The sequence below is a fragment of the Lepisma saccharinum genome, chromosome 1, assembly GCF_977018435.1.
Source record: "Lepisma saccharinum chromosome 1, izLepSacc3.1, whole genome shotgun sequence".
In the NCBI taxonomy this organism is placed as follows: Eukaryota; Metazoa; Arthropoda; class Insecta; order Zygentoma; family Lepismatidae; genus Lepisma; species Lepisma saccharinum.
The window spans coordinates 70623485-70646997 of NC_139229.1; the positions used below are offsets into that span (position 1 = coordinate 70623485).

A 23513-nucleotide genomic window follows, 5' to 3' on the forward strand; every position below is an offset into this window, starting at 1 on the left:
CCAAGGGCCTGAATATCTTCACGATTTGAAGTTTAGCCTCATGCAAAAGCAGAGTAAATTGTTTCGACAATAGTTCGTTAATTATGTCATTCATTTTCGTTCACTACACGACGCAGCACAGATCATTCAAAACATATATACTTAATTCACGCACTCATACACTTAAGAAAATCTACACAGCAAGAAACCTAATTTTCTTAAACTTCCTTCAACGCGATTTCCACTCGCAAAATGGCCTTTGTCATCTCCGGCCAGTCAGTCTACACCAGCCAGTCATAAACAAAGCAGCAGAGGTGTTGATAACATCGTAAAGCGTGGTTTGTTGGTTGAAGGTCAGCGGCCTATGAGTTCTGCATGTGTTCGATGGGAGAGTGTTGTTTTGGCCTAGAGGACAAATTCCCTATCACATGCCAGCCACTCTTTTCCCGTTTCTGTAATAGTAATTTAGTTTCAAAATTTCCCTTACCTGGGAAAAATCCTATGCTGGTTAGCACATTGGCATCGCTGTAAGGTTTTACCGCCGTTGTAAAACGAAGAGTTCCCTGTCTAAGAAGCCACTACAAATACGTCACCGACCGCCTCCAGGCGCTGGTCGGGGAAGAATTTAACCGCTGAAGTCTGGTGGTAGTTTTAAAGGAAAGGAGTCCATCCCCATGTATAGAGCGAGCACAAGGAAAACAAACCTTGGGACGAAAAATCCCCGCGCAGCCTTTACTTCCGTTCACCTCGGGCCATAAGGAAGCATGGTCCACTCTCACCCTCCTCTCCTCGCGGAAGTACTGTCCACAGGAGTCGCGGGTTTTATACTATCATTTTTTTCCCGCGGTCGTTGTTTGAGAGTGAAGCATCAGTCACATTTGATAGTCGATTATTTTCTGAATTTAATCTGGGCTTCGGCGATAGCCTAAGTAGCCTAGATTGATTGATTGATTGATTTAGTTTATTTTACTTCGCGTTTTGTGCCTCTTGGCAAATTTGCGAAGATGGGGATGAGTGATGAAATGATGAAATTGATGAATGGACATTCACAAACAACCAAGCCCGACCGGGATTCGAAACCGGGACCCTTGGCGTCGCAGCGCGATGTGCTAACCACTCGGCCACAGGGTCGGGCCTAAGTAGCCTAGAATATACGCGCCTGGTAGGAATGAATGATATGACAAATGTCACGAACGATTTCGCTTCTTATATTTGGGAGCATTCTCTTTCTACGGCCGGTTTCAATTACATTATTTTTGTCGGTCTTGCACATAAAGTGCCCCATAAAAAAAGTTCAGTAATGTTCTATATGCTGAACGCAGGGCGGCGCATTTAGTACAACCTCTTCAGCGAATCCATCTGGTCAAGAGATTTTCATCATGATAGGTCCTACTTCGTCGGGAAGTTCTCCATCTTGCTGGAAAATGTAACTCCTCCTCGTTCTCAAACTTCCCCCAGATATATAAATTATTGGTTCATTCGACATGCTTCAAAATGAAAAAAACACTGAGTTCTTGCCTCATGTTGAACGAACATTTTCCGAGGTTCGAGTAACTTCCCAGTAGTCTATTTTTCTTGTGGAGGTCATTGGAACGTTCCATCTTGTTATCTCAAAACTTTAAACTTATCCCTAATATGTCTAATGGTGAGTCACGTTAGTGCATCTCTTTGAAACTTCCATTTACTTACATTCTCGCACTTTCAGTATCACTCTAGGAGAAATTTATTTTTCCTCCCCCAATACTTCAAATCAGTTAGTCTCAAGAGAATGAGGAGTATAAAGGGTGATCCTTACCAAACACACCCAAATGTCAACCTCACTTCCACGTAGACTGTAGTTTCTAGACTAGCGAGGCTCTGGCGACTGGACTAACAACCAGTATACTCCTTTATGAGGTTTGTGTTGTGTTGTGTCTATGGGTCATTTCATATCAGCATTCATCCTCATTTTCGAGGTTGGTCTAAAATGACAGTAAAGTGAAGTGAAATAAAATAAACCCATCCCTCAAGAGGATAACAAATTGTTGAGTTACAGCCTGTAAAAATTTTACACTTTTTTGGGACACCCTATACCACACACATACACACAAGTCTACTTAGTGTGCCTCCCCAGTGGCGTAGTGGTAACGTTATCGTATTTTAATCAAAGCATCCCGGTTTGATACCCGGTGGAGGCACAGAGTTGTTCCGATCGCACTTTAAACTGTAGGTCCAGTCCTGATTAGCCTATTATACGTGCATAAAGTGGACTAAAAGCAAAAACTCAAATTCAAACAAGTTTACTTAGTATGTTTCTAGTAAAAAGTCAATGAAAAGCCATTGAATAAGTTCTTACAAGAGAGTTTTTGATTATATCCCACCTGTCACCACCCTCTGCTTTCCCTTTGGGCCGGCCTCACAATTTTTTTGGCGTCACCGCTGCACATATCTACGAATTCAATTAGAATTTAATTAAAATATCCGTACCTCCTTTGTAAAAAAAAGAAAAGTTTCACTTTCCCTTTCAACCGCAAACAATTACATAACTTCATCCCATTACACTTCCGCTTCCAATTCTCTTGGAACACAACGACCGCCTTAGAGTAGCCAGAAGACGCTCATGGCATTACCAAGTGGCAATGACACTCAGGTCGGCGCAGGAGCAGACTCACAAAGATCTTAAATGCCATGTGATTTCCCTGACCTTGTGACCCCCTTGTAGCCCACTTTTTGAGTTTCCCAATTACGAAGCCCCAGTTTTCCAGTTAGCTTGCTCGCCGCGGTGGCAACGCACGTTTGACTCAGCACAGCTTGCCCCTTTCGGATTGAAATTGAGCGAGCGGGCCTCATTGGAAATTACTCTTTACGACGGGGGAATAAAAACAAGCGGTCTTGTCGTTCCTGCAACAAATGGGGAGACCACTAGGAGATTTGTTGCTCGTTTCAAAACGAACATATAATCGCACTTCAGGAGACTTTTGTAGTCCGACTATCTGCAAGTCAAAATTTACATCGTTCAGCGAAACGTGGTTTGGTTTTATGATTACTGTGTAACCACGATCTGCTCCATGGATACAAATCGGACCTGACTTCAATAACACTGTTACAATTTTATTTATACCATTAATTTATCAAATAAGCATAAACGCATGTTTAATTTTCCTTCTAGAACCTTAATTGAAGAAAAAAAGCCACCACTTTGGAATTGTCATTTTGAGTACATTTGTGAGAGCTTCACACGAAAATTCCAGTACAAAAGAGCTAGTAATGATACCTACGATTTCCACTTGCCAATTAGTTGTTTCCATCAGGTTAATGATATGCCTTCATTTTAACAACTTGAAACTCTGTTTAGATTTAAAATTAACAAACAAAATATACAAAACTTGTTTAAGACTAAGATATTGTCGAGGATTATATATATGAGCCCCATAAGCCATGGCGAACGCGGAGATATCTAAGAGGATATGGTAGTTGCTATACGACATTTCCGTTGGAGACGGAAGTTGCTAGCGTCATCTAACCCCTTGGACGAAAACTACAGCCCTAAACTGATGGTGTCATTAGTCCATGATCAGAGGCTAACTCATAAAACGATCGTATAAATTCAAGGGATGTACATTATAAAGTATATTTGAATTAAATGTATGTACTGTGTTACATAGTACATATTCAAGCACTTGAAACTTTTAATGAAGCTGTTGTAAAGATTTTAGACTTTCATGGAAGATTGTGACGCATTTCACTATTCTCAAAGTTGGTTATTGACTAACCTATGGTAACGCATCGTGGATCAAGTTTTTGTTATAAGTACATTTCGATTTAGTGTGGCTATATTTTACTTTACTTTAGAGGTAGTCTGTGGTGAAATATTAGCTACTTGCGTAATATATAGTTACAGACAAATTCAAGCTTAAATTGTGGATTTAATCATCGTTTTTATTGTAAAAGTGTTCTGTGTTATTACAAGACAGTACATTTATTGAAACGTAAGTTAATATTAAATAATCTTGTGATTTAGAAGATAAATCAGTGTTAAATCTAGATAGCATGGAAGGCTCTGGGCCATCCAGATAAAGTTTCCTGCTTGTAAGAAATTCAACAAATTTCATTCAAGTGAGGGAAAATGTCTAGCGAGGAAATTATTAATCAAAGCAGAGAGGACGTCCAAATGGAGATGAATGAAGTAGTGGAAGTAAAAAATATGGATGTTGAATTGGTTGCTAAGAAACCAAAAAGTCAGAACACAAAACGAAATCGAGCAAAACCTAGTGGAAAGGAGGAATCTATAAATGCTCCAAAAATTTTCAAAGCAAACGTATTAGAGCGTACAATGCAATCAAAGGACAATGTGAATAAAAATGACTTATTGTATACTGGGCACGATGGCCCATCTATTGTGCTTGTTGAAGGAGCGGAACACAACGTTGGTAGCTTTAGTGCTATTATGTTAGGTAGTCACTTAAGAGAAGCTAGAATTAAGGTGAATTATGTTAAGGCATCGGGTCCTAATCGTGCAAAGGTTTACTTTTTAACATCCAATGATGCAAATGACTTTTACTTGAACAAAGAGTTTCAGAAGAAGTATAAAGTAAATGTCAAGATCCCGAAGAGTCTTTTACACAGAATGGGACTAATATATGGGTTACCGTTACATATAAATTTAGAAGAAGTACAAGATGAAGCAGAGGCTGAGAGAAATATTCCAATAATCAAAATGGAAAGAATGAAGAAGAAGATTTATCAAGAAAATGGGGAATTTGTGTTCAAACCGACCAAATTGATCAGCGTAACGTTTCAATCACAAAGGTTGCCCTCGCATGTAAAGCTACTCAGTAACATATTTCAGGTACAACCTAAAATAAAATCTGTGATGCAGTGCAGGAATTGTTTCCGTTTCTCTCACACAAAGGATGTTTGTAAGTCCAAAGCGATATGTCCAAGGTGCGGTGATTATGAACATGATGATATATGTGCTGCAGTACCTAAATGCATAAATTGCTCAGGAAATCATCTTGCAACTGAGAGGTCGTGCAGTAAGTGGGAAGAGGAAAGAGAAATTCAGAAGGTGATAGCATATGAGGGCTGTTCATATCAAGAAGCAAAGAGAAAAGTTAGTTCTAGTAGTTCATTTATGACCGAAAGAGACGATTATTCTTATGCAAACATACTACAAGATTTCCCAGAGTTAAAAACAACTAAAGCAGAGTCTTCCTTTGTACAAGCTCCAAGTTCAGCAATTACAACAGGTAACAGATATGAGGTGCTGGCCATTCTAAGAGATGAGGAATCAGGGACATCAAGAAACTTATATTCGTGGAAATCTTCTCAACCTCATCCTTACAACATGAACAATAGTTATGCTGATCGAAGACTTGGGAAGATATTTAAAAGTAAAGAAGTTATGAAAAATAAAGGTATGCAAAATCTAAAGTCGTGTGACAATCCTCAAACCCAAAACGAACAAGAAAGACCAGATTATGTATTACTAAATTCCCAAAGCAGTCCAACGTCAGTGACAACAACGGAAAAACGAAAATTAAGAACTAGCATCCCACAATATGACTCTCAAAAGCAAATAATGATTAGTTTGTTACAAGTTATGGCAAAACTAACGTCGAACATAACTGTGGATGATAATCTTCAGAGAATTAAAAATATTCTAGTCGATTGTGCAAATATTACTTGACAGTTATTGAAACTTATTGAAGAGCTTGAATCATATGAAGATGCTCAACATTAAATATAATAATCAGTAAGTTATCACATGCAAACTATGTTTTTGTTTGTGCAATGGAATTTATGCTCGTTTCCTTCAAGAAAACTTGAACTCATGAAACTGATAGAAGAGCATCATCCTCTCATTATATGTGTGTGTGAAGTATGGGGGGATGGAAGAGTTTCAATTGAAATAAAAAATTATCACGCAGTAATTAATCAAAAAGGCGGAAAAGGAGTGGGTATATTTGTACATGAAAGTCTGGCATTCCAACCCATATCATTTAATCCCAATTTAGTGATTCTTCGAGAATATCGGGTGGAAGTAGTGGGAATACAAGTGCAAATTTTGAATAAAATATTTACTGTTATCTCGATCTATATACCATCTTCCTATACATCGCAAAAAATTGCAGTGAAACATTTAAGGTCTATGATTAGTTCATTCAAGACTCCATTAATCATAACTGGAGATTTCAATTGCCACCACCCATTGTGGGGTCGACAGGCAGCAGATAAGTTGGGTCGAACTCTCGTTGAATGGATGGAGGCGGAACAGTTAACTATAATAAATGATGGTTCACCTACTCATATGCCTAGAAATAGAAGTAATCCGTCATCTATAGACTTAACATTAATTTCAGAAAAGTATTGTGCAGACTTTACATGCGAAGCCGATGTGGACTTGAGAACAAGCGATCATTATCCATGTTATTTTTATCTGGCTTATTGCCATGCAACAAATGAAAGAATATTAACTATTCGTAAATGGAAAGTATTCAAAGCTAATTGGTCTAATTATACTAACCTTTTAAATATTTATTTCTCAGAGGATGATGGATTAAAACCTGATAATATTACATACGAGGAGTTTGTAAAAATCATTTCGGCTGCGATGGACTTGAGCTGTCCCAGGGTGATAAAAAGTAGTCAGCAACACTTCCCAAAGATATACTGGTGGACAGAAGAGTGTGCTGAAGCAAAACTACATAGAGTCGAATTAGCAAGAATATACTCACGTCAACCAAATCCGGAGAACTGGATAGCATTCAGACGCTCTGTGGCCAAATCAAAGAGATTATGCATAAAAGCAAAAAGAAAATCATGGAAATTATTTTGTGAAAATTTACACCCAAGCATGAAATTAGGATATGTGTGGAATAAGTTTAGGTCGCTCAAAAATCCTCGTACAGCAAATGTGGTCCCTTTGAAATCAAATTGGAAGACAGAATTTATTCAGAAACTCATACCTACAGTGTCAGACGGAGTAATTGAAACACCAAATGAATTATGTAGTTACACATCAAAACTACGTTCGGCGAAAGGTTTTGCAACTCCAATTTCAAAAGAGGAAATCTATGAAATCATCGGCATTAGTAAAGAATCTGCTCCAGGGATGGATGGAATTACTTATTCTATGATTAATCACCTTCCAGATGTAGCGTTAACGGCGATGTGCACAATTTTTAATAAATTCTTAAATAATGGAAAAGTACCAGAAGATTGGTCCAAACAGTTGATTATTCCAATTTCAAAAACACGCAAGGACCCTCAAGTAGGTAAATCATATAGACCTATAGCTTTGACGTCAGTTATAGGAAAGATATTTGAGAAACTGATACAAAAAAGAATAGAATGGTTTTTAGAAAGCCAAAATATATTTCAGTTCGAACAAATAGGATTTCGAAAGGGATTAGGATGACAAGACGGATTAATCACTCTTTCCTCGTATATTTTCGACTCACTGAAAAGAAACAGAATTGTATTAGCTGCATTCTTAGATGTAAGCGCAGCTTATGATAATGTAGTTATTAATATCCTAATCCAAACAATACAACAGCTAAAAATACCTCACAACTATGTTTTGATGTTATGGAAGTTACTCAGTAAAAGATCTGTATATTTCCACTTTTTCAGTGAAAGTAGAGGACCGTATTCAGCCTGCAAAGGGTTACCTCAAGGAAGTCCTTTAAGTCCTTTGTTATTCAACATATATATGATCGGGATGAAAAGGAAATTAATTCCAACAGTCAATTATCTTCAATATGCAGATGATATCTGTATCTATATGTCCACGACACAAATTCATACTGATTTTCCTGTTTTAGAGGAACAAATATTGGAAGTGCAAAAGTGGCTTGAAAGTAAAAAACTCTCCATTTCAATGGAAAAATCTAATATTACAATTTTTAGTAAAAAGGGAACACCTCCAATAGTTCACTCAATGTCCCGAAAAACAAGAATTCCCATTACATCCAGAGTAAAATATTTAGGTGTCATCTTGGATGAAAAACTAACTTGGAAGGACCAAATTAAAGCAATACAAGTCAAATCAGAAAAAGTTTTTAATTTGTTCAAAGCAATAGCAAATACTCAGTGGGGATGTCATCCTCGAGTTATGCTTTTATTTTACAAGAATTATTTTCGGCCTATGATAGATTATTCTCTATTGGCAATGTGTAATTTGACAGAAGGAAAATTGAATTCCATTGATGTCATACAGAGGAAATTCTTGAGAAGATGTTTAGGCGTTATGAACAGCACTCCAAACGTAGTAGTATACATGGAAGCGGGTGAATGTTCCATTTCATGTAGACAGAAGATGTTAGCACCAAATATGCTCTTCAAAGTGAAATCATATCGTGAGCATCCTTTCAACAATGTACTAACAAATATGATACACTTACATGAAACAGGAAAAATAACAAACAGAAAATCTGCTATGTGGATAGAATTGTATAATTCGTTTTGTCAAGAATATCAGCATGTTCTACAGATGCGTTCACGGCCTGTTTTTTCATTAGATTATCCTCAACAGTCTCTGGATAATATTCATTTCCCTCGTTATTCGCACATATCGGAATATTTTACTCAATGGCCAAGTTTTTATTTCATATACACAGATGGATCTAAAAGTGAGTCAGGAGTTGGATGTGCAGTGTACGATCCACAACATAAAAGAGACCTATTATTTCGGGTTCCACAAGACTGTTCAATATTTACAGCAGAATCTTACGCAATTTACCAAGCTTTAATATATGTCCAAAAATTAAATTTACGAAAGTTCTTAATACTTACTGACTCGCAAAGTGTATTACAGGCTCTTAAATCTTCTTACAAGAGTCTTTACAAATTATCCCCTTATATTATTAATTGCATACGATTAGTTCAAACAATACAAAAATCTGGAAAAACCATTGAGTTTTCTTGGGTTAAAGCTCATAGCAATATTACAGGTAATTCTCATGTAGATGAATGTGCAAAGAAAGCAGTGCGCCTTCCAAATATTACGAACATATCATTATACTATACAGATCTTCTCCCTAGAGTAAAGAAGAAAATTCTGAATGAATGGTTTCATTGGTGTCGAGATGAACTTACAACAGTTGGAGAATCATACAGACCATTTGCTGAATTCAAAACACAAAAACCATGGTTTCATCATGTAAGTGCTACAAGAAATGTAATTGTATTAATTAATAGACTGAGAACGGGCCATTTGTGTACTAGGCAACATTTATCCAAAATTGGAATAACGAACAATAAGAAATGTGAATGTGGCTGGGAAAGTGCAGATGCACAACATATAATACTGGAATGCTCAAAATATAATAGAGAGAGAAATATCTTGTATAAAACTTTAAATAATCTAAAGGTTCAGTTTCCAACAAATTTGTTAAGTTTAGTTGTTAATCCAGATGTGAGAATTGTTTATAGTTTGTTATCATTTTTAAGGAAGTGTAACATACAATTGTAAAAGGCAAAATGTTCTTTAAAAAAAATCTAATATCTGTAAAATAGGGGGATGGACTGATAATTTTATTGTAAAACAATTGTGTGTGTATTGTTATGGACAAAAAACGGCATGAAAGCTGTTAGGTTCCAAATAAAGGAATGAATGAATGAATTAATACTTTACTTTAGGTTCTTTGTGGAGAATTTTAAAGCTTCTGTGATTCCCTTATGCTATTCCTGGAATATTTAGGAATTCAGTGCTGATTGGTTTTGTGATTAAGCCTGGTGCTGTGAAAGATGTGTTTTACGTCTTATGTCAAGCATAGTATAGAATAGGATAGGAATTGGGTATTCGTGTTTAACGTAGATATCTCATTACAAAACTTTTACATGCGTCGTTTACCTTCTATATTGATTAAATACCATCTTCTAAGAAGTCTCAAAGCACACACTTTGAGTTTGATCGTTCTAAGCAAAGGTAGAAACTCTACATATTTCAAGTGTGTGTGTAATTTAAATTCGTGTAGAATTAAATTTAAGTTTAATTGGAAAATAAATCCTTCTTGTAACCTACAAATGAGTTTTGGCTGGATACGTGAATAGTTATTATTTTAAAGCAAAACCTAAACATATTTACAACATTTAGGAATAGTAAATGATTTTTAATTAATGCCAGTAAGAATAAGACAATGTGCAAGGTCAACGTTGACCAAAATCAAATAAAAAAACGTATATAGTCAACGTTATAAATTCTTGCAGTTTCACATTATGTGGCTAATTCTTCCTCTATATTTGCATACGATGAATTTTCATTGTAACTCTACAGTACAATATTTCTTCTTTGGTAAATGTTCTGCGTTATGGGTACTTTGTAATTTTAGTGCAAGGGGGAGATATTTCGGTTCTATTATTGTTCATCTCATTGCATATCACGTGGATTGCAATTATTAAACTCCAAGGTAAATAATAGAAAAATTCTAAAATCAATTACAATAATGAACCATCAAGTAAGATTTTTAGTGTAAGACTTAGAATGTTGTTTCTTGTCTTGAATTTTACGAAAACCAGAATATGACCCAATACCATGTATGTTTAGTAAATGTATGAGAGATTAGAATATTTTCTAGATATTTCCTTTGGACATCCAAGACTAGAATCCACAATTTTAATTATTCCTTTTTTAAAAATCTATTACATTCCAATGAAAAAGTCGATTTGCTTTCCAAGTATCGAGCTCAAACTTCGATATACGTATTAATCGATAGTTCCTCACTGTTCGAGTACGTTGTCTTCCCCGCCAGATGGCTCTGCTTGTACTGGGTATGTATAGTCTGTGGTTTATAAGGCCTTAGAAGAGTGTTCGCACAAGTCAATGGAGAATATGCTCAGTGTCCCATCTTGTAATAGATAATCCTTGATATTGCTTTAATGGAATAATATATTTTAAAGACATAAGTGAGTTGTTTTGATTAACGTAAAAACGTTTTACCCAATTTGGAATAGATCTAAGATGTAATAAGTTAGAATTTTGAATCATATTTCTTACAGAAACTTTTATACTTTTGTAAATTTCGTACTAGACAAAGCGATTTGATTTTTCGTATTTAGCTTTGATTTTCTGCCACTTTTGGTTAATCGGGACGATGGGGATGAGTGATATGATAAAACTGACGAGGGGACACTCACAAAGAACAACCATGCCAAGGGCGGGATTCGAACCCGGAACCTCTGACGTCATAGCGCTCTGTGCTAACCACTGCTCCACGGAGGGCGGCAGCAATGAGGCTGAGGTACAAAGGAACGACCTTGGATTAGAACCCACGATTTTAACTTCGTAGGGTATTGAGCCAATCTCTAAACCACAGGGTTTGGAAATATTATTGTTAATGTCGTGAAGCCTGATGGTTACTGTTTTAATCCTTTGTACGGTATGTAGAATGATCTTGCATTTGACTGGTTAAGGGTTAGTACCCCATAGAGAGCATGGAGTAGATAAGTTTTTCTTACCTTTCTAAAATCAAGACCAAAGTCTGTAGATGCTAATGGTTCTTGTTGCAGGGCGACTACAATGTGATTCTCGTCGACTGGACCCAGGGGGCAGCCTCCGATAGATACTTCAAAGGTATCGCCAACGCGGAGCTCGTAGCCAGACTGTTGGCGCACCTCATAGAGGCGATGGTTATGGATGCCGGGGCTTCTCCGAAGAACATTCACCTGGTGGGGTCCAGCCTGGGCGCTCACCTTGCAGGATTTGTCGGAGAGGCTCTCAAACTGAAGGGCATGACTTTGGGTCAGATTACAGGTAATCCACTCATCTGTGCCTATATTATCGTTTTGGCATTTTGATATGTGCTCTCGAAAATCATTGTACATTGCTAGAAAAGGTGTTTCGTGCAGCGGTGCGTTGCTGGGAGTTTTGTGTGGACGTGCAGGGTGGTCATTTGGAATAAGGCTCAGTACAACCTGTGATGTATTACGTGTTACTTTGAGGTTGAGTTTACATTGTCTGTAGAAGTTTTGATATATTATGTGTTACTAAGTGTTAGGTTTTCCATTCTCATTATTGGTTTGCTTCTAATATCTGTTTTTCACAGAAATGGATCGAAACTTTATAATCACCCTGTATATATTGTCTATGGTCCTTAGGCTCATACTACCACCAAGAAAATGTTTCAACAACTCATAATTCCGAAGATACGGTCAGGATTTGCAGTAAAGATTTGTTAATTGTAAATTTAAACACAGTCACAAGTTGGTAAATGAAGGTATATCATTGACTTGATGGAAGTAGCTAATTGGCAAGTGGGACTCGTAGGTATCATTCTGGGAAGAATGGTTCCTATACTCTTCAAGTTGGTTTGTTACTGCGTCCATCATAACAACTCAAAATATTGTCTGTCGCATCTTCGTAACCGAAAGTGCATTCATGTAGTCACGCCACCACGACGTTACCACTACGACATCGGGGGAGTTCTATGTATATATGTAATATGCTAAATGTTTTGAAAGGGTTCAAATGTTAATTACCACTTAATGGGATTTTTCAAGTTCTTTCTTCTGATAAATTGATGTGTACGATACTTTCTTTTTTCCCTACATGATTTTTGAACGCATCCTAGGCACTGATTGAGATCTTTGTAATATCGGCAACGAAAATTATAATTGTGCAAGTTTTGTTCCTAATTACATATTCCTTACATAAACAACGGATCGGTAAAATTGTTTAATTTATTATTTACTATGTTCCAATCACTAGAAAATAAACCACTTCTCCAAAGTTGGATGTAAGGTTCCATACCATTTGGCACATTCAGTATATGTACTACGTATAAACTTCTGTGAAAAATGCAGGCTCGACCAGAAATAGAACCCAGGTCTCTGTCATACCGTGCCATTTCTCTACCAAGTATCTCGGCCGAGCAATTTCTACGTGGGGTGTAAGATGTTTAATCTTTTGGTAGGCCATCAACCGTCAAATTCCCTTCCACGTGATACATCTTGAAAACTGCTTTCTCGTAGGTGTAACTTGTCGGGGACAAGATGTTACTCGCCTCCCCCAAATGTCCACGTTTATTGAAATGTACATGGTAGGGGAATTTGTGTAACTTTCCGTCACCCAAAGTTACGTACCTGTGCTTTATTATAGGATATCGAGGCTCTGGCGCCTCAATTTACAGCTAGGTCTATCCACTGTGGTTTTGTGTGTGTATTTTATAAGCTTTCTTAGTTGCTAATAGTGAAACGGTTGCAAGTAGCCTAAGTGCTGACACATACAGCAATTTAATTTTAAGCAGTAAATCAATTACTTTAAGCCTCTACTGCTACTTATACACTCAAAGAGTCATTTCTATTTCAAAAGATGCCTCTTCCAGGTCTCGACCCAGCAGGCTTTGTGTTCCAAACCAAGCAGGTACCCTTCGGAACGGGGCTGGACAAATCGGATGCAGAGTTCGTGGACGTTATCCATTCCTTCGGGGGTCTCCTGAGCAGAGGAAAGCTGGGGACTTGGATGTCCCTGGGCCACGTGGATTTCTTCCCCAACGGAGGGAGCGAGCAGGCCGGCTGCTGGGACATGGACATGCACTCGGGGCTGGACGTCATACGAGCCATAAGTAAGTGGAGCTGAAGGGCGCAAGACAGATGTGGGTTCCCCTGGATAGTTATCCAGGATGTCTACCAAAATAACAAATCCAAAATTCTTGACTTTTTCAGGACTTTTTCTTGACGTTTATTTATACGACCTCTCTTAGGCAAAAGTTAGAAATTAGCAATTAAGAAAATACATTCTAATTTAATGAAAAGCCCCTATCAAAAGTCAAATTGAGATGAAAACTGAATCTGTATTTAACAAGAGAATTAGACTTGCTTTTTCTATCAATACATCTTCATCTTGGACTGCATTAGCAGACTAGCTAAGCTCTGGTGTCTGGACTCACAGTTAGTATAATCTTATACGTGGCTCATTTTGTCGTCCCAATATATTGTTGATTGTCCCGTTATCCATCTTATCTTACCACCATTCATCCTCGTCTTCGCGATTAGCCAAGGAGGCAGACAAGTGAAGTAAAATAAACTCAATGAATCAACCAGTCATTGTGAAAGCAAAAATTCTTGACCACAAGTATAATTTCTTGGCTTTTTATTGACTTCTTGAGACCTACTTGTTGATTTCTTTACTTTTTATTGACTTTCTTGACTGGTAGACACCTTGCTAACTCTGTGTAATTTTTAAATCCAGAGGTATTGCCAAAACAACATTAACTTCAAATCTGTACCTATCATAGGTATCAATTCAATATTGATCATTCCTATTCATTTCCTTACATACCCTACATTTACATTCTTCTTTTAATGTAAGGACCGATGTTTTTTGCGGAACCTCATACAAGTATAAAAACGATGTGCAAGGATGTTATTTGCCCATTCGAATATTTTGTAATATTATTTTCCCACTGCCGTTGCAGGTACTGGAAGACTGATGGCCTGCAGCCACGCAAGAGCAAGTGAGCTCTACATCGAATCCATCACTTCCAAATGCAACTTTGTCGGGTTCCCCTGCCACTCGCTCCAAGACTTCGAGAAGGACTTCCTTCACGGCTACTGCTTCGATTGCTACGGGGCCTTCTGCGGGGTGATGGGCCCCAGGGCAAGAGAGTCCATGGCAAAGGGCTCGCTGTACCTGGTCACTCGTGCAACCAGCCCATACTGTGGTGAGTACATCCAGCATGTTGAAGTATCGCAACTGAGGTTTGGATGCTCTTCTCTTGCTCACTAACTTAAACATTTTTAATGTTCTCCGGACCTGAACTCACAGTTTCAAGTGGTATCACCGAGAATTGAACACGGGATCCCTTGAATATAAGGTTTGCGCAAGAGCTTTTTTTTATAATTACAGATAAAATTCTAAAACGATCACGACAAAAAAATTGTAATTATAGGAATAGGACTAATTAAGAAAATTAAGGAGGAAATACAGGAAAATGCAGACCAACCAATAAGCAAATTAATTTAACTATTTTACGTTTCGAAGACGACGAGTAATATGCGCGCCTCCCGTTCATCAAATCTCGTATAATAAAGAAACGGCACCGCATTAAACTGAAATTTCTTAAAAACTCATTTCACTCAATTTATTGTTTAAAAGATAGGCCATATGATGTGAAAAAAATATGGGAAATCTAAGTTCATTCTATACTTTTCAATACATCTCAGCTGTATTGCACTTTCCAATGGAAGTTAGTCTTTGTTTTGTGCTTGTGCAGGTAAGTCGACAAACATAATCATGAGAAACGCACATGAAATTCTTTCATTTCTATATTTACTCCGTACAATAGTAATTGCCGGTCAAAATAGTCAAGTGTTGGAAAGTGATTTTTTTCCACTTCCACCAATACAACCGTACATGATGCAGAAATAGCTTCTGATTAGTTATGTTACACATTTGCTAAGGATTTGTTTTAGGAACAAAAATATTTCAGCATCATAAATGCCACATAATTTTTGCTTTACAAGGTGATATTTCGAGCACAGAAGAAATTCTTTCTGCTAAAATTGCTCTGATTATGTAATGTAGTTATCAATCTAAGCATTTTTCCTTTCAGGTGATCAATTGCAAGCAGTCGTGGACATATCTGAAAGAACGGCTCCTACTAGAGGAAAACTAAGCCTCCATATTATATCGAACGGCACATACACGACTTTTCCTATGAATTCTGGGTAAGTATGTAGCCGTATGCAATTCAACCTGCTGCATTATATCACAGGCTAACGACACCATGCATGCTTGTAAGGACGAAATGCTGCTTATTTCTGTTGTATCGAAGGCCTTCCAAACAAATGAATTAGCCTTGGGACGAGGAGGTATGATAAATAATCATAAAAATTATGTACTATGGACCTTCTTATGAATAATGTTTTTAAAATTTATTTAACATGTACTTTTCTATGTAAAACAGTGAGAAATTTCCATCTAGCCTTTCAACCAGAACCTTAAGCTTTGTCAAAGTTAATTAGGTGATAAACTGTGGTTCGTTCTTTATAGAGCAGTGCCGTGGAAGAAAAATATAAATAACATGCAGTGGCGGCGATTAGGGGGGCGAGGGGGCAGATGCCCCCCACTTTTCGCCACTTTTGCCCCCACATTATGCTAAATCTTATATGCAAAGGGAAATATACTGTCTTTGCCCCCCCCGCCCGAGTTTTGGCACCTTGCCCCCCTGGTTTTGGAACCCAATCGCCGCCACTGACACGTTAAAATATAGATACTAAAGTAAAATATTGTTAAAAATGAGACTTCTTACCATGTTCTAACATTTTTTTGTTGTATTTTCATTAGTTTCCATACATCTCTATAATTTGAACTATGATCCAACATGAAATAGTTTTATCTCATTTGAAATAGAAAAATGTCAGCATTATATAGATTAGATTAATAATTCGATTTTGTTTTAGATCGAGAGAAGTGATCCAAGGACCGAGATTCATGACATCTGTCATCGCTACAGACTTTGGGACTGTAAGTCAAGCAGGCAACAGCAGCACGATTTTAGCGGATCTAGAATTTAGCCCCGACTTCATATTGAGGATGTTCGGTAGGAACACCATTTACTTCAATTCGGTCAGCATCAAAGATCAAAACGGAAACAGGCAAGTGATCAAGGCCATCATCTTTGTTAAACCTGCATAGAAAGGGTTGTTCTCACGTAAGTACGCAACTTCGAAATTCCCAATCGGAAAAATATGTTCTCAAGCAAGAGTTCATAATGGTGCCCGACGTTCAGTGGCCTCATAGGGAAGGTTGATGGCGTTCATAACTCTCATTTAGGCTCAAATTTCCCATAAGACGTAGGAAAATATGGCAAAATATACGACTGACTGGTTAAGAAAAGAAATCTCCCTCTCCATTAAACTCAAATTCTCCTTTACGAAAATCTTGAGCACACTACTGCCAAAGTTAGTTAGAAAATGTTTTAGAGAATTTTGCCACAAAGGGGGTGTTAATTTCGAAATCAACATTTTTATCGTGTGACTCGTTCCTCTATTCCTTCCAAGTAGCGTGGGTAATATTTAGAACGTAAATTTTACGCCACTAAATATTGATTTAGAAGGGCTAGGAATGTAGGATGGTACCGACACCAAGGCGGCCCTTTAAAAATCGAGGCGAAAAAGAGATCATACAGTTCGAGACTTTGGTAACCAAGTGTGAAAGTTGCACACGAACCTAAATTGAAGGGTCAGGGGAAAAAAAATAAAAAAAATTATGTCGTAAACCTGATGTTATTTCCTGCCCTGTAGATGCTGTACTGACATGGACGTATATATAGCTCACGTAAGGGGGGAGGTTAACTTTTGGTTCCTATATTTCATAAGTGAAAATCCGGGACACTACTGACCGGTAGCTTGTTAGGGAGTGTGTGGGGGGGGGGGGGGCTGGACCCAATAAAGTTGTATGTATGTACAACGTAATTGTCATTTACATCACACATTGTGTGGGAACTTTACTTGAAAACTGCGGACTGAACAGATAGGCACGCAAGCACTGACTCTTTATAGTAAACAGGTTACTATACAATGGAAGAGAATCGTAACTGAAATTCAGCACTGCTAACAGACGGCGGCGCCATCGTGAAGTCAAAGATGTTTGCAGTACCGTCTGTATCTCGTTAACTCTTGTATTATGGAGAGGGAGTGGTTCAATGTACAGTTAGATTGTTTTGTAAATTACGTCCACATGGCCTCCCCGATGGCGCAGTGGTAGCGTCGTCGCCTTCTAATCAAGGGGTCCCGGGTTCGATACCCGGTGGAGGCACAAGTGGTTCGGATCCTACTTTAAACTGTAGGTCCAGTCCCGATTAGCCTTACTGTGCATAAAGTGGACTTAAAACAATAAATCAATCAAATCAATCAAATTACGACCACGCATTTAAATATAAAAAAGTTCAGGAAAGTATAGTCTTAATCATTTCTTCTTTCCCACACAATACAGCACGTTCGTGCATCCCGAAGAAACTATTTGGTACACCGGGACAAATTATATCATTCCGGGATTGTCCCTGAAAATCCGAGACGAATAGCGTCCCTAGGTATGATCTGGCTATCAAAATCCACTCTCCCACCACATGAAAAGTCACACATTTATTAAATTAAGTCTATCTACGAACTTCTAACTTTTCTACGTAAAATGAGCAGAAAATACTTTTGAAAAAGCTAATCCGAGCTTCTCTCTAAAAAAGAATTACAATGTTAGAATTAGAATTTTCCTCCGTGCTACAAAATTGAAAATAACAACATCGGTGTTAATATTCGTATGTATGTACACTTAACAGTGCAGGGTCCATTAGTCGAGGATCTCCCGTTGAATTGCGAGGACATTATTTCAACCTCCTTAATGTTAAACACATCCTCTCGGGTGTTGAAGATGAAACTGGCAGTGTAGCCAAGATCACCAACAATTTGTGCATATTTGAGTACAAGAGCTTGTCACAATTTTCTACTGCCTACAATGCAGACCCTGGACATGTGTTTTCAATTACTGTTTGCCACATTTTTCATTCAGATTTTAAAATGTAAGAAATATCAACCAGACCATCCAACATTTTGACACACTGTTCCAATGAATGAGGAATAGGCATTTCATATTGGAATACGTTGTTGCAATTTTTCAATGTGTTGACTGTGTTCAGAGAAACTTAGGTTCATTTCTACTACAAAATGGTCCAAAAATGGACAACAGTAAAGTTTATACTATTAGCGTATACGATTTCACAAGTCACCCTACTGAGTATTGATATTTTTCTGTCCATCTTGTGTCAAATAACTTGAGAACGTTACAGAACTTCCCTAGCAATCTTGCAGTGCATTTTTTACAACCAAATTACTTTGAGAAGATTTATTTATTTATTTGCATTATTTTACTTCGCTTTTTGTTCCACTTTTGACTAATTTCCGAAGATCGGGATGAGTGATGACATGATGAAATTGATGAATGGATGACACCCACAAACGCCCATGACCAACCCGGGACCCACGATGAGCTAACCACGGCCGGCTGCTCCTTTGAGAAGACTGGAGGGAAAAAAATTGTAACTGATTCGACGGTCTCAATATCGCAGAAATTCCACAGAAATGGGCAATAGTCAGGGTTAAAATATGTGCTGAAATGCACAAAAATTGCTTTTGGACACTTCTCTGAATATATCTATCTCACTCCCTTAATTCTACCATCCATTACATCAGCACCCAGGGAAAGTAGAAGTACTAATAGCTGAAGCTAAGTCAGATGCAGTTACAATCTTCAATAGGGACAAGTTTCTCATTCCGATCTACAGTTTGGAAAATGGTTCGTCGGCTTCGGGATTATCAAACCGTTTGTAACTTTCAAATTATCAAAAAATTAGAACCTGTGGAATACTTAAATTTCGAATGGTAACAAACCATATAGTGAACTTCTAATGAAATTATAATGTTCGCGCTATAAGTTCACAAGCAGCTGCTTCTGGCAGAAATTACATATGGCATTATAGAATTTGTTAAATGTCAGGAGTTTTCTGAGTATTTTCCAGAGAAATTCCGAAACTACTCGTATCAGGAAATGGCAGACATTTGTCTTGCAGTCCCATCTGGTGTAGAGAATTAATTTGTTTCCCATCCGTATCCCGTTCTATATGCTTGTAATTTATGAGAACAAAATAAGTCTGAAGAAATTTCTACGAACAAGTCTCTGCCCATAGCGGATAGAACAGGTGATCTGGTAATTTTCCTGAACCAAAGGGGGGAGGGAAGGGTTGGACCCGTTGAACCCCCCCCCCCTTATATACAACCATGTGCACTGGGCTTTACAACCAGATTTCTTTCGTTTCATACATTTGACACTTCCAGTCATCAAAGTATATTATGTTTTTTGTACTTTTCATTTGCATGTTTAGTAACATTTTGCAATTCAAATTTCATTTTTCTGGATATTGACGAGCGTTGACTTACCTAATTTTCCCCCTCTGACCCTTCAATTGCTTCACTATGCGATTTATTCGGACAAAGGAATACGAATGGAGTGGCTAACTCGTTATTTATAAACTTTCATAGCTATATTTTGTTTATCGCAATAGAAAAATAGTTCCATTAGTAGCTAGTGTTAACCACTAAACATGTGTTTTCGAGTGTTTGAAACGTTTGAAGCGAAGAATCAAACAAGAAAATATTAGCTTGTTTACCTTAATGACCTTTACATGCTATGAAGGTTTGTGCGCTGACATGCTGATTATGTTGCTTATACTATACATTTTTAGTTTTGATTCAAGAACGAAACTTACCCTTCGAGAATGAGACGAGACAGGACGAGATGAACATTTTCAACTTCAGACTGAGAACGAGGCAGACCTCCTTACAAGCGAGACGTATTTAAAGAGGTAGTCAGTATACCTCACAGGACAGTAAAAATTCTGCATTGTGTGTGTTACTCTCTTATAACAACTTGTAAAGATCTGATATCTGGTCACAAATCCAAAATTACCAAGTTCTACAGAATACGGGGTGGAAATTCCTACCAAAAAGGATCACTTCCTCACAAGCTGATGATGAGAACTGATTTCCATGTTAATTTCAATAACCGAAAAGAAAACACTCGTTTATTTGCAGAGGCGTCTCCTGAACGCATGCGGTGCATGCTACGCATGGGTCAATTGTGGGAAAAAGGACAGCTTGCTCTGCGACGACATTAATGAGCATTTCTACATTCTAATTTCTTCACATAGGAGAAGTATTTATTTTACACGAGAGCGCTCAACTAAGATTATATTACATTTCTTGGATCTGAAGTGAAATAAACTAATAATTATTTTCCCACAATTCACGCATGCGTCACTTCAGATCCAAGAAATGTAATATAATCTTAGTTGAGCGCTCTCGTGTAAAATAAATACTTCTCCTATATGAAGAAATTAGAATGTAGAAAACCTCATTAATGTCGTCGCAGAGCAAGGTTTTTATTTTTTACCACAATTGACGCATGCGCAGCATACGTTGCATGCGTTCAGGAGACGCCTCTGTTTATTTGAATGTGTTTTGAATGCTTTTACCTTCATTGAGAACAGATATGTAATAATGAAAAACGTGATTTCTACTTGGTTTTAAAATCCACTTTATATTACTTCACCAAACCTCCTTGTCAAAACATGTTTATCCAAACAGACTATAATTATCAACTCCGCTACCCTTGGATTTAATTTTGTAACCCCGTTGGAGGATTATGAAGTTAGGCCTAGCCTACATGATAGTGGCGACCATGCAGGAGCTTATTTATCTGTAGTTAAACATATCACCGCTGTGGCGCTAGTTACAGGATTAATGTGTACGTGCGACAAGAGTAGGCACCTTGACTATAGAATAGCAAACTGCATCATTATATCTTGTGTTTGATGGATATTACATCATTTCAGAACTTAATAAATATTATGTTCTTTTCAGCTGGTATTACTGTGCAAATGAAAGTGCCTTGAAGGATTCTAAGTACTCACCAACAAACAGCATACGAATCGAAATGAAACAGGATCCTTGCTAAAGTGACTAATTGTTGTGTTTGTCTGCGCGCGCGTGTGTGTGTGACCAAATTGCTGAAACCGCGGTACGCACAGTGGACGTGTGATTCCAACATCAGGTTGAACTTTGACTAAAGGATTTATGTGCCATGGTGGTATGTCAAAGTGAACATGAGGGTATGCTTTTCAAATGTTGCCAGAACAGTAGTCAAATTAGCATATTTCTACTGCTTGGAAAATTACCAAATTATTCCCTTGCATGTAGATTGTTTATATTTTCCTGTTTAAAGGAAAACATTTTACTTTTATCTTATTTGTTTGGTTCGACAGAGAGAGCTTAAATTCTGAAGAGGTGGATAAAGTACAGAGAAGTGAAGATGGAAGATGTACTTGTCTTATTCAGGATATCGAGAATATTTTTGTGTTACCTTAGTATATTAATTATGTTAATTGTTGTTTACTTATTATTAACACTTGGTAAATAAACATGTAAAAATATCCGTCTCTTCTTTCACCAGTGTTCATTGTCACTTAATCTGTTTAGAGAAATACATATCGCCAGTCAAAATACAGTATTAGGAAGTAACAAGCTGTTTACTATAATGCAGTTAAAATTAGCAGTTACTTTTCGAGTAATTATAACTAGTTACTTTTTGAATTAGTTACTCCTACTGTAGTTACTTTTTCAAGAAACTGGTAACAAAATGAAGATTTACTTCTAGGACTTTCCCGATAGCATAGTGACTAACACTGCCACCTTACAAATGTGCAAGATATATATAGAGAGGCAGAGCAAAATAAAACGAGCCGACCTACATGGAGGAGTGGTTAGCATATGATGCTACTACTCCAGGTTTTTCGGGTTCGAATCCTGCCCTGGATGTTCTTTGTGAGTGTCCCTTCATCAATTTCACTCATGCTCATATTCGCGATTAACCAAGAGTGGTAGAAAAGATATGTAAAATAAACCAAAGCATAAAACATATTCTACGATTTATAATCATTGTGATTGCGTATGTTTGCAAGAAAAATTCCAGAAGTAAACAACTCTAAAGTAACTTACAATTACATTCAAGTGCCAGTTATTGTAATTGAGTTATTTTTTAAAATGAGTAACAGAAATTAACTCAGTTACTTTTTGAACAAAGTAAGTGTAACTCACAAGGGAGGTTATCTAAGTGTCCCCCTGCCGATTCCCATGAAACTTGCCAGGTGTATAGAAGGGGCCTAAAGGAAGAAATACGTGTTTTTTTGTTTCGGCTAAAAAACTGTTTTAGGGGGCAAAACCCCCCTCAAATGTCAAAATGAGGACAAATTGAAGTGGGGATCTGACCCCTGTGTCCCCCTGCCGATTCCCATGAAACTTGGCAGGTGTATAGAAGGGGCCCAAAGGAAGAAATACGTGTTTTTTGTTTCGGCTAAAAAACGGTTTTAGGGTGCAAAACCTCCCTCAAATGTCAAGATGAGGACAAATTGAAGTGGGAATCTGACCCCGAAACCACGTAAATATGGTATAGGAAGAACACGCACATATAATTAGAACACACACAGCACAGAGCTGTGTTTGCCAGTGATATGCACTTCATATCTCAAGTGTCCCACTTGTGTATCTGCCAGTACTATTAGCACAGAACTTCAACCGCCTTCGTCCTTCACGATAGCACTTGCGTTTGGTACCGACAATCATACAGTTCTGTGCTGTGTGTGTTCCAATTATATGTGCACGTTCTTCCTATGCCATATTTACGTGGTTTCGGGGTCAGATCCCCACTTCAATTTGTCCTCATCTTGACATTTGAGGGGGGGGGGGTTGCCCCCTAAAACAGTTTTTTAGCTGAAACACAAAAACACGTATTTCTTCCTTTGGGCCCCTCTATACACCTGTCAAGTTTCATGGAAATCGGCGGGGAACACTTAGATAACCTCCCTTGTCAGTTACATTTTGAACAAAGTAACTGTAAGTCAGTTACATATTGAACCAAGTAACTGCAACTCAGTTACTATTGAAAAGTAACGTTCCGAACACTGATTTTGATGATGATGATGAAGCATCACGTGTATAGGACTAAA

The 23513-nt window shown here is 37.7% G+C and overlaps 1 protein-coding gene across 1 annotated transcript in view; it reads left to right on the top strand.

The window, feature by feature from the left end:
• LOC145983781 (pancreatic lipase-related protein 2-like) overlaps positions 1–21466 on the top strand; it is a 49613-nt gene extending 28147 nt beyond the window's left edge. The window contains exons 4-9 of the mRNA XM_083116833.1: positions 11470–11713; positions 13284–13523; positions 14376–14621; positions 15513–15627; positions 16363–16557; positions 21373–21466. Of these exons, the coding sequence (XP_082972959.1) occupies positions 11470–11713; positions 13284–13523; positions 14376–14621; positions 15513–15627; positions 16363–16557; positions 21373–21466 (1134 nt within the window). The remainder of the gene's footprint in view (positions 1–11469; positions 11714–13283; positions 13524–14375; positions 14622–15512; positions 15628–16362; positions 16558–21372) is intronic.
• The last annotated feature ends 2047 nt before the right edge of the window (positions 21467–23513 follow it).